Here is a 14,276-nt window from a genome sequence, read left to right on the forward strand (position 1 = left end):
GAAAACTAGACATATGGAAGGGCAAGGTGTGCAAACGACATATCAAAGCAGATGCTGATCAAAGAAATGGAGAATGGTTCATTGTTGGCTGAGAGGGAAGTGACAAGGCCTACACGCAGTAAAATTAATCAGGTCAGTGAAACTAGTCAGTGAACTAGGGTGGGGGAGAGACCGAGAGCGAGGGAAAGCAATGGTTACTTGAAATATTCATACTGCTGGGTTGTAAGCTGCCCAAACAAAAATATGAGGTGCTGTTCTTCCAATTTGCGTTTGACCTCACTCTGACAGTGGAAGAGGCCCCGGACAGAATGGTCAGTATGGGAATGGGAGGGGGAGTTAAAGTGTTTAGCAACCAGAGCGCACAGGCCTTAGTGCACTGAGCGAAGGTGTTCAGCGTAATAATCGCTGTGTCTGTGCTTATAGTCCACACCTGGAACAGCGCTACAGTAGATGAGGTTGGAGATGGTGCAAGTGAACCTCTGCCTCACCTAAAAGGATTGTCGGGGTCCTTGGACAGAGTCGATGAAGGAGGTATAGGGACAGGTGTTGCATCTCCTTTAGTTGCAGGGGAAAGTACCTGGAGAGGGGGTGGTTTGGGTGGGAAGGGATAAGTTTACCAGGGAGTTGCAGAGGGAAGTCTCAGTGGAAAGCGGCTCATAGTGGGATTCCGTAGGAGGTGGCAAAAATGTTGGAGGATTATGTGCTGTATATGACAGCTGATGGGGTGAATGGGGGACTCTATCTCTGTTCCAACTGGAGGGAGGGGGAGCAAGAGCTCCTGGTATGGAACACTTCATCTTAGGCACAGATGTGGCGTAGACGGAGGAATTGGGAGTAGAGGATAGATTCTTTGCAGGAGGTAGAGTGGGAAGAAGTGTGGTCTAGATTACTGTGAAAGTTAGTAGGTTTATAATAGAAGTCAGTCGATCGTCTATCTCCAGATGGCTTTAAGGCCTTCCTGGTGGGGGATGAAGGTGTAGAGCAACTGAACGTCTACAGTAAAGATTCAAGAGTGAGGGCCCGGAAAATGGAACTCATTGAAGAGACGAAGGGCGTGTGAGGTGTCTTGGACATAGGTCAGGAGGGATAGGATCTGAGAGGGGGGAGTTGATGGAGTTGAGATAAGTGGATATGAATTTAGTGGGACAGGAGCAGGCAGAAACTGTTGTACTGCGTGGTCCGGTATCTGTTATACCTTTGTTATGACTCTGGACGGACCACAAGTACACGTGTTTAAAAGATTTAAAGGCTGGAGCTTAAATTCAGGTTGTTTATTCCACGGCCACCTGGAACCAGAGTGACCACCAAATCACCTCATTCTCTTATATACACGTTACTACACAGGCAAACAAAGTAGTCCTTGTGATACAACAAAGTAGTCCTTGCAATATCACAATGGGGGCGGGGGGGTTTGATGGAGTTGAGGTAAGTGGATATGAATTTAGTGGGACAGGAGCAGGCAGAAACAAGACTGGTTTTACAGTCTGCATTTTATATATTTACAGTATAATGACATCTCTGTGTGGGTAGCTCAGTATTGCAACATTTTCATCAGGTTGTTGAATAATCAAGCAAATTGACGGTAGTTTACACTTGGAACTAAGGATTATGTTGAATGTTTACAGGATATGGTAATTAAGCTTCTGATGAGAATAATAAAAACTAGGAGAAAGAAAGGAGAAAAAGATATAAAGATCAATATTCTCCTAAAAAAGCTAATGTAGAAAAATATGTTTTGAGATTCATTGTTTATGTGCAAACTACGACAGAGAATTTAACATTCAAAGGTCAATAGTAATTTATTTGTCACATACACATAAATGTGTAGTGAAATGAAAAATTACCCGCAGTTCAACAATAAGACCAATAAGAATAATCAATAAAAATGCAATAACACATACAATCATAAACTAACACCAAACAAAAGAAACATCCATCACAGTGAGTCTCCTCCAGTCGCCTCCTCACTGTGATGGAAGGCCAGAATGTCCTTTTCTCTTCCCTGCCGTCTTCTCCCGCGGTCAGGCTGTTGGAGTTGCCCCGTCGAGGCGGTCGTGGCTCCCGACATTGATGCGCCCGCTGGGCGGAGAAAACCCCGCGGCCTATTTCAGGCCGCGCCGGACGGTGAAAGGTCCGCGGCGGGCCGACCCAAGCCCCGCAATTCGGGGTGGGCGAAGACGCTGCCGCTGCCGGAGCTCCCGATGTCGGCCCCCACCCAGGGGCCTGCGGGCTTCCGACGTCCATGCGGCCTGCGCCGAAGCCTCGAGAGACGAGTCGCAGCCGCTCCCGCAGCATCCGAAGGCAGCCAGCGCCGCAGGTGGTGAGTCCGGGCCGCGGGCTCTGCGAACCAGAGCCCAGGTGGTCCCAGCCGGAGGCCGCCAGCTTCAGGTGCATGGCCGGTGGTAGGCCGCAGCGGGAACGGAGACACGACACAGAAACAAAGGTCGCGTCTCCGTTCGGGAGAGACAATTTTACAGTTCCCACACCCCCCCCACATAACACACAACCACAAACACTACACCATATTTAAACTACAATTCAGACAAAAACAACAAAAAACACAAAAGACAAACGGACTGCAGGCAAGCCGCAGCTGCGAGGGCGAAGTAATTCAGTACGGTTCAACAATATGCATATCAGATCAGTATGTGCAGTCATACCTTTCAGGATTTGTAACTTCTTCTGTTACATAGTTAAGCGTGTCCCAACCGGAATAGGAGAATAGTACAAAATAAAAGGACAAGATGACCTTATCAGCATCCCACACTGAACCACTGAATGTGGACTGAAACTCAGTTTCACCTGAAAGTAAGAAGGAATAATCAGAACAGACATTTCACACACATATTTTAATGCACTAGGAAAGAACCTGGAAAAATTCCTGAATATTTTATAACATTTACAGTAAGTCTTCCATCTAATGGATGTCTTCCATCTTGCCTTCCGTAATGCAAGGGAACATAATTTTGCTCGCAGTCAGTGTAACTAGCTTGACAGGTAAGTATACTTCTGATTAGTTAAGGCATTACAAGAAAGTGTTGCCAAGTTGACAGGTTTGCAATTTTGCTTAAACAGATACCAAGATATTTAACAACAGAATGAAGATGACCTAGGAACTGTAACATTTTTTTTTCTTTATTCATAAACACTTTCAGGATGGGTGTAAATAGCACAACAGTTTTAAATGATTATGTCAAGCTGCTGTTTAGGAATGCACAGATGACAGCAATACATTTTCAAGGATATTATGCAGCTTGAACACACATTACAGGTGTTATAGCACATTGCTGATTCTGCTCTTGTCTTTAAAGGTGGTAAAAGTTAAAACTTTCCATGTGCTACCAAGGGAACCTTGTGTCTCTGGCATCTATTTGTCAGATAATACACATTGCAGTCAATGTGTCAAGCTAAACAGCAGATTAGACTGGCATTTTTAGATTGCTGCATTGTCCTGAATTCGTTCAAGTTTCTTTAACATCTTTGGATTGTACCTACAGAGCATTCTTTGTGTATTTGGAACAGCAGTCATTGAGGCCTGTATTACATTTACAGCATTGGCTAGTGTCTTGCAGATGGTGAGAAGTCTTTGTGAAGTCAGTTTAGTCCTTTGCTGCAGAATATGAAAGTTCTTGCATGCTCTTGAAGCCATGGAAATTATGTGCTGTAGTAACTCAGCGGGTCAGGCAGCATCTCTGGAGAAAAGGAATAGGTGACATTTTGGGTTGAGACCCTTCTTCAGACTGGGTACCTTCATCAGAGGTCATTAGCATTAATGAGATTTTAGATATTGTCATTTCTCTGGAATTATTTCTTTACTAAAACTAATTTAGAGTAATAGAGTGATACTGTGTGCAAACAGACCCTTCGGCCCAACTTGCCCACACCGGCCAACATGTTCCAGCTACACTAGTCCCACCTGCCAGCGTTTGGTCCATATCACCTCCAAACCTGTCCTATCCATGTACCTAACTGCATTTTAACGTTGCGATAGTCCCTGCCTCAACTAGCTCATTTGGCAGCTTGTTCCATACACCCATCACCCTTTGTGTGAAAAGGTTACCCCTCAGATTCCTATTTAATCTTTTCCCCTTCACCTTAAACCTATGTTTTCTGGTCCTCAATTCACCTACTCTGGGCAAGAGACTGTGAATCTACTCGATCTATTCCTCAAATGAGTCCCAGCCTACTCAACCGCTCCCTATAGCTCAGTCCCTCTAGTCCTGACATTTCTTTCGTTCACATTTGCACTAAATAAATAAATGAATGAATGAATGAATGAATGAATGAATGAATAAGTTTATTGGCATTAACATACAGTTAACAATTAAGAATAAAGCATAAACACATCAAAACAACATTACGGACTAAACATGTGGGTGAAAATAAACCAGAGCAAAAAAGGGACTAGACTTTGGTTATTGAGAACTATTACTCGTGGGAAAAAAGCTGTTTTTGTCTGGCTGTGGCTGCTTTGAAAGTCCGGAGTTGCCTTCCAGAGGGACGTGCTTCAAAGATTTTGTGGCTGGGGTGAGAGGGATCAGAGATGATCTTGCCCGCTCGCTTCCTGGCCCTTGCAGTGTACAGTTCGTCATTGGAGGGGAAGGTTGCAGCCAACAACCTTCTCAGCCTCCGGATGTTGTGCTTGATGGCTGAGCCAAACCAGACCATGATGGAGAAGGTGAGGACGGACTCAATGATAGCAGTATAGAATTGGACCATCATTGCCTGTGGCAGATTGTGTTTCCTCCGTTACCACAGGAAGTATATCCTCTGTTGGGCCTTTTTGATTGTGGAGTCAATGTTGGCCCTCATTTAAGGTCCCTGGAGATGATGGTTCCAAGGAACTTAAATGATTCCATAGATGTGACTGTGGTGTTGTTGATGGTGAGTGGGGGGAGGGGGAGCTCTTTGAAAGTCTACAATTAGTTCCATTGAGCTCCATGTTGTTGCGATGACACAAGGATGCCAGCTGCGTCACTTCCCGTCTGTTGGCAGATTCCTCCCCATCCTGGATCAGTCCAATCAGGGTTGTGTCATCCGCAAACTTGAGGAGCTTGACAGAGGAGTCTGTGGAGGTGCAGACGTTGGTGTAGAGAGAGTAAAGGAGAGGGGAGAGTACGCAGCCTTGCGGTGCTCCCATGCTGAGGGTCTGCGGGTCCGAGATGTGCTTTCCCAGCCTCACATGCTGCTTCCTGTCAGGAAGTTGATGATCCCTTGACAGAGGGGTTCAGGCACAGTCAACTGGGAGAGTTTGGAGTGTAGTAGCTCTGGCACAATGGTGTTAAATGCACAGCTAAAGACCACAAACAGAATCCTGGCATAGGTCCTCTTGCAGTCTAGGTGCTGGAGGATGAAGTGCAGGCCTAGGTTGACTGCGTCATCCACCGATCTATTGGCCCTATATGCAAACTGCAGAAGATTCAGCAGGGGGTTTGTGATGTTTTTCAGCTGGGCCAGCACAAGGTCTACATGACTACAAAGGTCAGTGCGACAGGCCTGTAGTCATTAAGACCAGTGATCCTTGTCTTTTTGGATACAGGGACAATAGTGGAGACCTTGAAGCAGGCAGGGACAGAGCAGTTTTGCAGGGACTGGTTGAAAATGTCTGTGTAGATCGGTGCCAGTTGTTCGGCACAGAGCTTCAGGATAGAGGGGGAAAATAAATGCAATTTATTTCCACAGATGTGGGGGACTTACACAATGCAGGTTGATGCAGTTCTTGTTTTTCAATGCACATAACATTGTACTTCATTATGCAAAAGGGGAGTGCATAATGAGTTTTATTGGAATACTTTTACAAAAGCCTTTAGCATCAGTATTAGGTATTAATATCTCTATTGGAGCTCCTGATTAAAGTATTGCTTTCTGCTGAGGTTTGTGTGAGGGTGTTAGTTTTCTTTGGTAACATTTGAGAAAGGTCTAGTCTCTTGATAATGAGATGCTGGTTACATGTTTTTGAAGATTACTTTTATATCCTCCTTGAAGATTTTCCTTTTTAAACAAATCTGTTGTTACTTCTTTGAGGAAGTCACAAGCAACATAGACAATGGAAAGTCAATGGATATTGTTTACTTGGATTTTCAGAAAGCCTTTGACAAGGTGTAGCTCAGGAGGCTGCTAAGCAAGATAGGAGCACATGGTATTAGAGGCAAGGTACTAGCATGGTTAGCAAATTGGCTAACTGGCAGAAGGCAAAGAGTGGGGCCTTTTCTGATTGATGCTGGTGACTAGTAGTGTTCCGCAGGGGTCGGTGTTGGATTCACTACTTTTTACTTTATATATTAATGATTTGGATGATGGAATTGATGGCTTTTTGGTCAAGTTTGTGGATGATATAAAGATAGGTGGAAGGCAGGTGGTATTGAGGAAGCAGGAAGTCTGCAGATGGACTTGGAGAGTGGGCAAAGAAGTGGCAAATGAAATACAGAGCAGCAAAGTGTTTGGTCATGCACTTTGATGCGATGAATAAAGTCATACACTGGTTTCTAAATGGGAAGAAGATTCCGAAATCAGAGATGCAAAGGGACTTGCGAGTGCTGGTGCCAGATTCACAAAAGATTAATTTGCAGTTTGAGTTACGAGCAAGAAAGGCAAATGCAATGTTAACCTTCATTTTGTGAGGACTAGAATACAAAAACAAGGATGTAATGCTAATGCTTCATAAGGTACTGGCCAGGCCACATTTGGAATATTGTGAGCATTTTTGGGCCAAATCTGAGAAAGGATGTGCTAGCATTGGAGAGGGTCCAGAAGAGGTTTACAAGAAAATTCCAGGGACGAAGGAGTTAACATATGTAGAGTGTTTGATAGCTCTGTATTTGCTTAAGTTTAAAAGGATATTGGGGGAATCTCATTGAAACCTACTGAATAGAACACACAAAGTCAAGTCAAGTCAAGTTTATTTGTCACATACACATACACGATGTGCAGTGAAATGAAAGTGGCAATGCCTGCGGATTGTGCAAAAAAAGAATTACAGTTACAGCATATAAATTAAAGTTAATACAGAGAAGACAAAATTGAATCCCTGGAGTTATAAAAGTTAACAGTCCTGATGGCCTGTGAGAAGAAACTCTGTCTCATCCTCTCCGTTTTCACAGCGTGACAGCGGAGGCGTTTGCCTGACCGTAGCAGCTGGAACAGTCCGTTGCTGGGGTGGCAGGGGTCCCTCATAATCTTGCTTGCTCTCGATCTACACCTCCTGATGTATAGGTCCTGCAGGGGGGCGAATGTAGTTCCCATGGTGAGTTCTGCCGAATGCACTACTCTCTGCAGGGCCTTCCTGTCCTGGGCAGAGCTGTTCCCAAACCAGACTGTAATGTTGCCGGACAGGATGCTCTCTACAGCCCCAGAGTAGAAGCACTGAAGGATCCTCAGAGACACTCTGAATTTCCTCAGCTGTCTAAGGTGGTAGAGGCGCTGCTTTGCCTTACCCACCAGTGTGGCAATGTGCGTTGCCCATGTCAGATCCTCTTTGATGTAGACTCCCAGGTATTTAAAACTGTTCACCCTATCCACTGTAGACCCATTTATTTCCAGTGGCGTGTACGTCCTTGGATGTTGAGCCCTTCTAAAGTCCACAATCAGCTCCTTAGTTTTTTTTACATTCAAGAGGAGGCTATTGTCCTGACACCAGAGTGCCAGATCAGCCACCTCCTCCTGGTAGGCCTTCTCATCGTTGTCGGAGATCCGGCCCGCCACCAGTGTCATCAGCAAACTTGATGATGGAGTTTGAGCTGAACCTGGCCACACAGTTATGTGTGTACTGGGAGTACAGTAGGGGGCTAAGGACGCAACCCTGGGGGATCCTATGTTCAGGGTGAGGGGGCTAGATGTGTGTTCTCCCATCCTGACCACTTGGGGCCTGGCAGTGAGAAAGTCCAGGACCCAGGCACACAGAGGGGTGCTAAGCCCCAGTTCCAGCAGCTTCTCAGCCAGTCTGGTGGGGACTATGGTATTGAAAGCTGAACTAAAGTCAATGAACAGCATCCTCACATAGCCCCCCTTCTGGCTGTCCAGATGAGAGAGAGCGGTGTGCAGAACCTGGGAGACCGCATCATCCGTGGACCTGTTCGGACGGTATGCGAACTGTGGTGGGTCCATGTTACGAGGAAGGAGAGCACAGATGTGCTTCTTGATTAGTCTCTCGAAGCATTTCATGACAACTGAGGTGAGGACCACCGGTTGGTAGTCATTTAAACAAGCTAGAGAGGCATTCTTTGGCACCGGTACAATAATGGATCTTTTGAAGCATGCAGGGACCACGGACTTTGCCAAGGAGAGGTTGAATATTGTGGTGAGCACTGGAGCAAGCTGAGTAGAACAAGACTCTAGTACTCGCCCAGATATACCATCTGGGCCTCCAGCTTTCCTCGTGTTCATACGCGTCAAAGCCCACCTCACGTCATGCTCGGACACCGAGAATGTGTGCACATCCCCGGCGGTGGATCCCCCTCCAGCCTCGCTAGCCAGCGCCCCGTCGGTGTTGTTTTTAGACGGTGAGCTAGGGGTGTTAACCGTCTCGAACCGTGCATAAAAAGAGTTCAGGTCATCAGCTAAGGAGGTGCCGGCACTTCCGGTTGAGGGGGGGCTACACCGGTAGCTAGTTATAGTCCGTAGCCCCTGCCAAAGGCGCCTGGTGTCCTGCTGCTCCATCTGCGTCTCCATCCTGTCCCTGTACCTCCTTTTTGCATCCTTCACCGCCCTTCGCGGTCGGTAGGACTCTACCTTGTAGTCGTCCATATTGCCGGATGCCAGGCCGGAGTTGTAAGCAGCGGTGCGAGCATTCAAAGCAACGTGAATCGACCTGTCCACCCAGGGTTTTTGGTTAGGGAAGATACTAACCCTTATCGTGGGGACGATGTTATCGGCTATTGTGCAATGAAGTCCGTAACCGCTTCCGCAAACTCACTGACGTCTCTGAAACTTGCTTGGAACACGTTCCCGTCGACATTGCTCAGTGCATCTTGCAGCATGGCCTCTGAATGGCCATTCAGAGGGAATAATGAAAGGCCTAGATAGAATGGATGTGGAGAGGATGTTTCCAGTAGTGGGAGTATAGGACCAGAGGGCACAGTGTCAAAATAAAAGGAACGCATCTTTTGAATTGAGATGACGAGGAGTTTCTTTATCGTGAGGGTGGTGAATCTGTGGAATTCATTGCCACAGACAGCTATGGCGGCCAATTCATTGGGTATTTTTAAAGCGGAGATTGGTAGTTTCTTGATTAGTAAGGGCATCAATGGTTATGAGAAGGCAAGAGAATGGTGTTGACAGGGAAAAATAGATCAGCCATGATCGAATGGTGGAGCAGACTCAATGGGCAGAATGGCCAAATCTGCTCCTGTCTTACGGTCTATTTTTTTCTAGAACTATTGTTGAGCTCCTTGATAATCAACTGTGAATGAGTGCACATGTATCATAGTGTCATGTGTATCACTTTTTGAGGGGTGATTATTGGAGCAAGGGAAATGTGGAGATGAGGAACGCAGAGCCAGATCTGTCCTTTTTGTTTGCTTCGGCCACTGGACTGGTGCCGAAAGATCTGGCTCTGCGTTCCTCATCTCCACAGAAGGTTGACTTAACTTCTGCTACTATATCCTCTCCTTTTGAACATGCCTCCGAACCAGAGTAAAATACTTCAAAAAGTGCTTTCTAGGTTGATACTAGACCAAGTAGACCCATTGGGCCCAAACCTCTCCTGCATTGGTGCAGCACCCTCTCCTCCCCCACTCCCCCCTCCCTCCTCCTCCCCTCTCCCTCCCCCTCAACCCCCCTTCCCCCCCCACTCAACCTCCCTTATTCCCCCCCTCCCTCCCTCCCTAGGAGATAGATTTAAACTTTAAAATGTGAATAACTTAAAAAATATAACACCGATTTCAAGGAAACTTCTTCCATTAGCACCAAAGGGACGACGGTGAGTAAGGTGGGGCTAAAATTGTCGCGCTATCATGTACTGTTTTGGCTGTTGTTCAGGAACAAACAAAACAAACAAGAGTTTTAGTATATAGATGAAGGCAGCCTGCTGGAAGCTCAATGGAAGGGGCTGTTAATTCTTGTAGTAGGGAATGCAACAAGCAGCAGAGACAGTACGGCAGATGGATCCAAGACATATGTATCTTCATTGAAGTATAAAGTTACTGGTTTTTTTGTATGCATTCAATATATACTCGTGTGTTGATGTTGCTTAATGAGCATATATCTAATGTGTCCCTCCACAAATAGTCAAAGTCAATGTACAATACAGTTCCTCATTTAAGTGGAAATTTCCTAAATGATTCAGGAAGAAAAGAATACCCTGATATATCAATAAGGTTAGATAAAGAAAGATGGTAAAAGATTTATAGAATCCTGGCAGAAAAGTAGTTGAGATAAATGACTTGAATATCTGCATTATAATCTACAGTATCCTCTTACCTTGGCCCAGTTTAACCAGCCCTGTAACAATAATGATGATGAGGCCGATAACTTTTGCAACCGTAAATACATCTTGGACTCTTGTTCCCCATTTTACGCTGGAACAATTTATAAAAGTAAGCAAGCCTGGATATGAAGAAGTAAAAACAGGTAACACCGGAGCTACTAATACACACATATTCATACTCAATGATTCAGGCTTGGTTATACACATTAAGATTCATTGCACAATCAGTATTATAGAATCATGAACCATTCATTGAGTTAGTCAAAATCACAGCATGTTATAAAGGATTCGTGGGCAAAATTAGAGCACATGGTATTGGGGATAGGGTATTGACATGGATAGAGAATTGGTTGGCAGACAGGAAACAAAAAATAGGAATAAACGGGTCCAGGTCAGAATGGCAGGCAGTGGCGAGTGGAGTGCCGCAAGGCTTGGTGCTGGGGCCGCAACGATTTATAATATGTATTGATTCAGATGGAATTAAAAGTAACACTAGCAAATTTGCAGATGACACAAAGATGGGTGGCAGTGTGAACTGCGAAGAGGATGCTAGGAGGTTGCAGGGTGACTTGGACAGGTTGAGTGGGCAGATGCATGGCAGATGCAGTATACTGTCGATAAATGTGAGGTTATCCACTTTGGCGGCAAAAACAAGGAGGCAGATTATCATCTCAATGGTGTCAGATTAAGAAAAAGGGAAGTGCAACGAGACCTGGGTGTCCTTGTACACCAGTCACTGAAAGTGAACATGCAGGTACAACAGGCAGTGAAGATATCACAAAATGCTGGAGTAACTCAGCGGGTCAGGCAGCATCTCTGGAGAGAAGGAATGGGTGACGTTTCAGGTCGAGACCCTCTTCAGACTGAAACATATAAAATTACATTCGAAACATATAAAATTATAAATGGACTGGACAAGCTAGATGCAGGAAAAATGTTCCCAATGTTGGGGGAGTCCAGAACCAGGGACCAGTCTCCCCAATAAAGGGGAGACCATTAAAAACTGAGATGAGAAAAAACTTTTTCACCCAGAGAGTTGTGAATTTGTGGAATTTCCTACCACATAAGGCAGTGCAGGCCAATTCACTGGATGAATTTAAAGGAGTTAGATAGAGCTCTTGGGGCTAGTGGAATCAAGGGATATGGGGAGAAGGCAGACACGGGTTACTGATTGTGGATGATCAGCTATGATCACAATGAATGGCAGTGCTGGCTTGAAAGGCTGGATGGCCTCCTCCAGCACCTCTTTTCTATGTTGCTATGTTTCTAAAACAGTGGCCACTTAATTAATTTTTTTATCATTATATTATATTGATATCTTCATAAAAATTATTGTATTTGTACTTGTGCCAATTCCTTCAACAAGTTGTCTAGTTAATTTCAATACTCTTCTCGTAATCTTTTCTTACATTTTTTTTTAATGTTAATTTTAAAAAAATTAAATTTAATTAATTACAGTGCATATAACAACAACAGTAAACCCCATCCCCCCCCTTCCCTACATAATCATGAACACAAACAAACAAAAACAAACAAATAAATAAATAAAAATAAATTAAAAAAAACATAACTACAATGTGACAAAAAAAGACAAAAGCACAAAAACATGAGTCAAGGTAATTTTCACAAGCCAAGTATTTTCACTGCTGGATTCAAAGAAGGTACAAAAGCGTGTGGCATTGAGGGGATAGTTTTCCTTGTCCTTAATATGCTGCAGCACTGGGTTCCATATGTTGAAGAACTTTTGAGGGTTGCCAGACAATTCATATCTCAGCCTCTCTACGTGTAAGATGCCCATTAATTCTCTTAACCAAGTCTCTAACTGAGGAGCAGAGTCTGATTTCCATAGTTTCAAAATACATCTGTTGGCAATTACCATACTATAAACCAAAATTGTGCGAGCATTATGGTCTAGCTACTCAAGCGTTGTGGAATAGCCGAATAGAGCGGTTTCAGGGTTCGGAGTTAAAGTGACATTTAAAACAGTAGTGTACCATTGAAATAAAAGACACCAAAAGTTGTGAAGTTTTGGACGTCCAAAAGTGGTGAGCGAGTGTACCCTCAGCGGTCTTGCAAAATTACACAAAGGTGAGAGATCAGGAAAGATTTTATGCAGCTTAACCTTAGAGTAGTGTAATCTGTATATAACCTTGAATTGAATCAGTTGTAGCCTAGAATTAATAGAACAGGATTTTATACTTTTCAGTACTAACTTCCAGACATCGTCAAGAATTTCAATGTTAAGGTCTTCTTCCCAGGTTTGTTTTATTTTTAAAGTAGATTTATCTAGTTTGTTTGAAAAGATACCTACAAAAGATGAGATTAGGTTCTTTGCTTCCGGGGGACCCAGCAAAATTTTGGACAATGAGTCATCTTCGGGCAGGGACTCAAAATGCGAATTGTTTTGTTGAACATAATTTCTCAGCTGTAAGTACCTGAAGAATTGAGTTTTGGGCAATGAGAACTTGGATTGTAGCTGATCAAATGATGCAGTGTCTATTTATGTAAAGATCTTTTATTGTAACTATCCCTTTACAGCTCCACTGTCTCAACGCTGTGTCTGTAAATGATAGGGGGAAAGCGTGGTTATGCCAGATTGGGGCGTGCATTGACATATTCGGAAGCTCACAACTTTTTTCCTAATTTGGTGCCATATTCTCTGAGCATTGGACAGAGTGAAGTGATCCTCTCTAAGAGAGGTGAGAGATCTGGGTAATGAAAAAAAGGAGAGCAGGGAGAGAAGTTTTTGGGGTTAAGCTTTTTTCAATCGCCAGCCAAGGGGGCAGGTCATATCCAACTCCCCGTTCATATGCATGTTGCCAGTATACCATGACTCTAACATCGGCCGCCCAATAGTAATATAAAAAGCACGGTAACCCCAGTTCCCCATGTTCCCTCGTTTTTGAAGATAAGCTTTTGAGATCCTGTGTGCTTTATATCCCCAAATAAATGGCATAATGATAGAATCGATTAACTTAAAGTAGGATTTGGGGATAAAAATAGGGACATTCTGAAATACAGAAATCTCGGCAGGGAAACCATCTTTACTGCGTTCACGCAGCCAATCAAGGAAATAGGCAACGTTCTCCATTTCTCTATGTTCTCCTTTAGCTTGTTCAACCTTTCGGTAAAGTTAATTTAAAAAAGGGTCTTGGGATTTTTGGATATTTTAAAGCCCAGATATTTTATACTGTCCGGATTTGTTTTAAACTGCATGTTGGCTAAGAATACAGGGTCTAATTCTGCTGTTAATGATATAAGTTCACTCTTCTGCCAGTTTATAGTGTAACCTGGCGGTGCTGGCTCGAAGGCCGAATGGCTTCCTCCTGCACCTATTGTCTATTGTCTATAACCTGAGACCTCGCCAAAGGAATTAATAAGCTGGGATAGGTAAGGGACAGAATGTTCAGGGTCAGATACAAAGATGGCAATATCATCCGCATAAAACGAAATCTTATGTTCCACCCCACCCAGTATTATCGGTTTTATAAGCGCATGCCCTCTTATGCCGATTGCCAGCGGCTCAATGGCTAACGCAAAGAGGAGCAGCGAGAGGGGGCAGCCCTGTCGCATACCCCTCTGAAGGGCAAATGGGGGGTGACCTATCCTGATTTGTGAGTATGGAAGCGGTGGGATGAGCATATTTAAGACGTACCCAGGAAATAAAAGAGGCACCAAGACCAAACTCTTCCAGCACGCTGAGTAAATATCCCCACTCAACCTGATCGAAAGCTTTTTCTGTGTCTAAGCACAGAATGGCTTGTTTGGAAGAACTGTCGAATTTGTGATACATAATATTCATTACTCTTCTAACATTAAAGAAAGAGAACCTATTGGGGATGAACCCGGTCTG

General features: G+C 44.3%; 1 protein-coding gene across 1 annotated transcript in view; it reads right to left on the reverse strand.

The window, feature by feature from the left end:
- The window catches only part of LOC144594267 (Y+L amino acid transporter 2-like), a 103,906-nt gene that overhangs the window by 79,608 nt on the left and 10,022 nt on the right, over positions 1 to 14,276 (reverse strand). Inside the window, exons 3-4 of the mRNA XM_078400532.1 lie at positions 10,417 to 10,542; positions 2,661 to 2,802 (exon numbers count right to left, since the gene is read on the reverse strand). Of these exons, the coding sequence (XP_078256658.1) occupies positions 2,661 to 2,802; positions 10,417 to 10,542 (268 nt within the window). The remainder of the gene's footprint in view (positions 1 to 2,660; positions 2,803 to 10,416; positions 10,543 to 14,276) is intronic.

Source organism: Rhinoraja longicauda, chromosome 6, assembly GCF_053455715.1.
Source record: "Rhinoraja longicauda isolate Sanriku21f chromosome 6, sRhiLon1.1, whole genome shotgun sequence".
NCBI classification, from domain to species: Eukaryota; Metazoa; Chordata; class Chondrichthyes; order Rajiformes; family Arhynchobatidae; genus Rhinoraja; species Rhinoraja longicauda.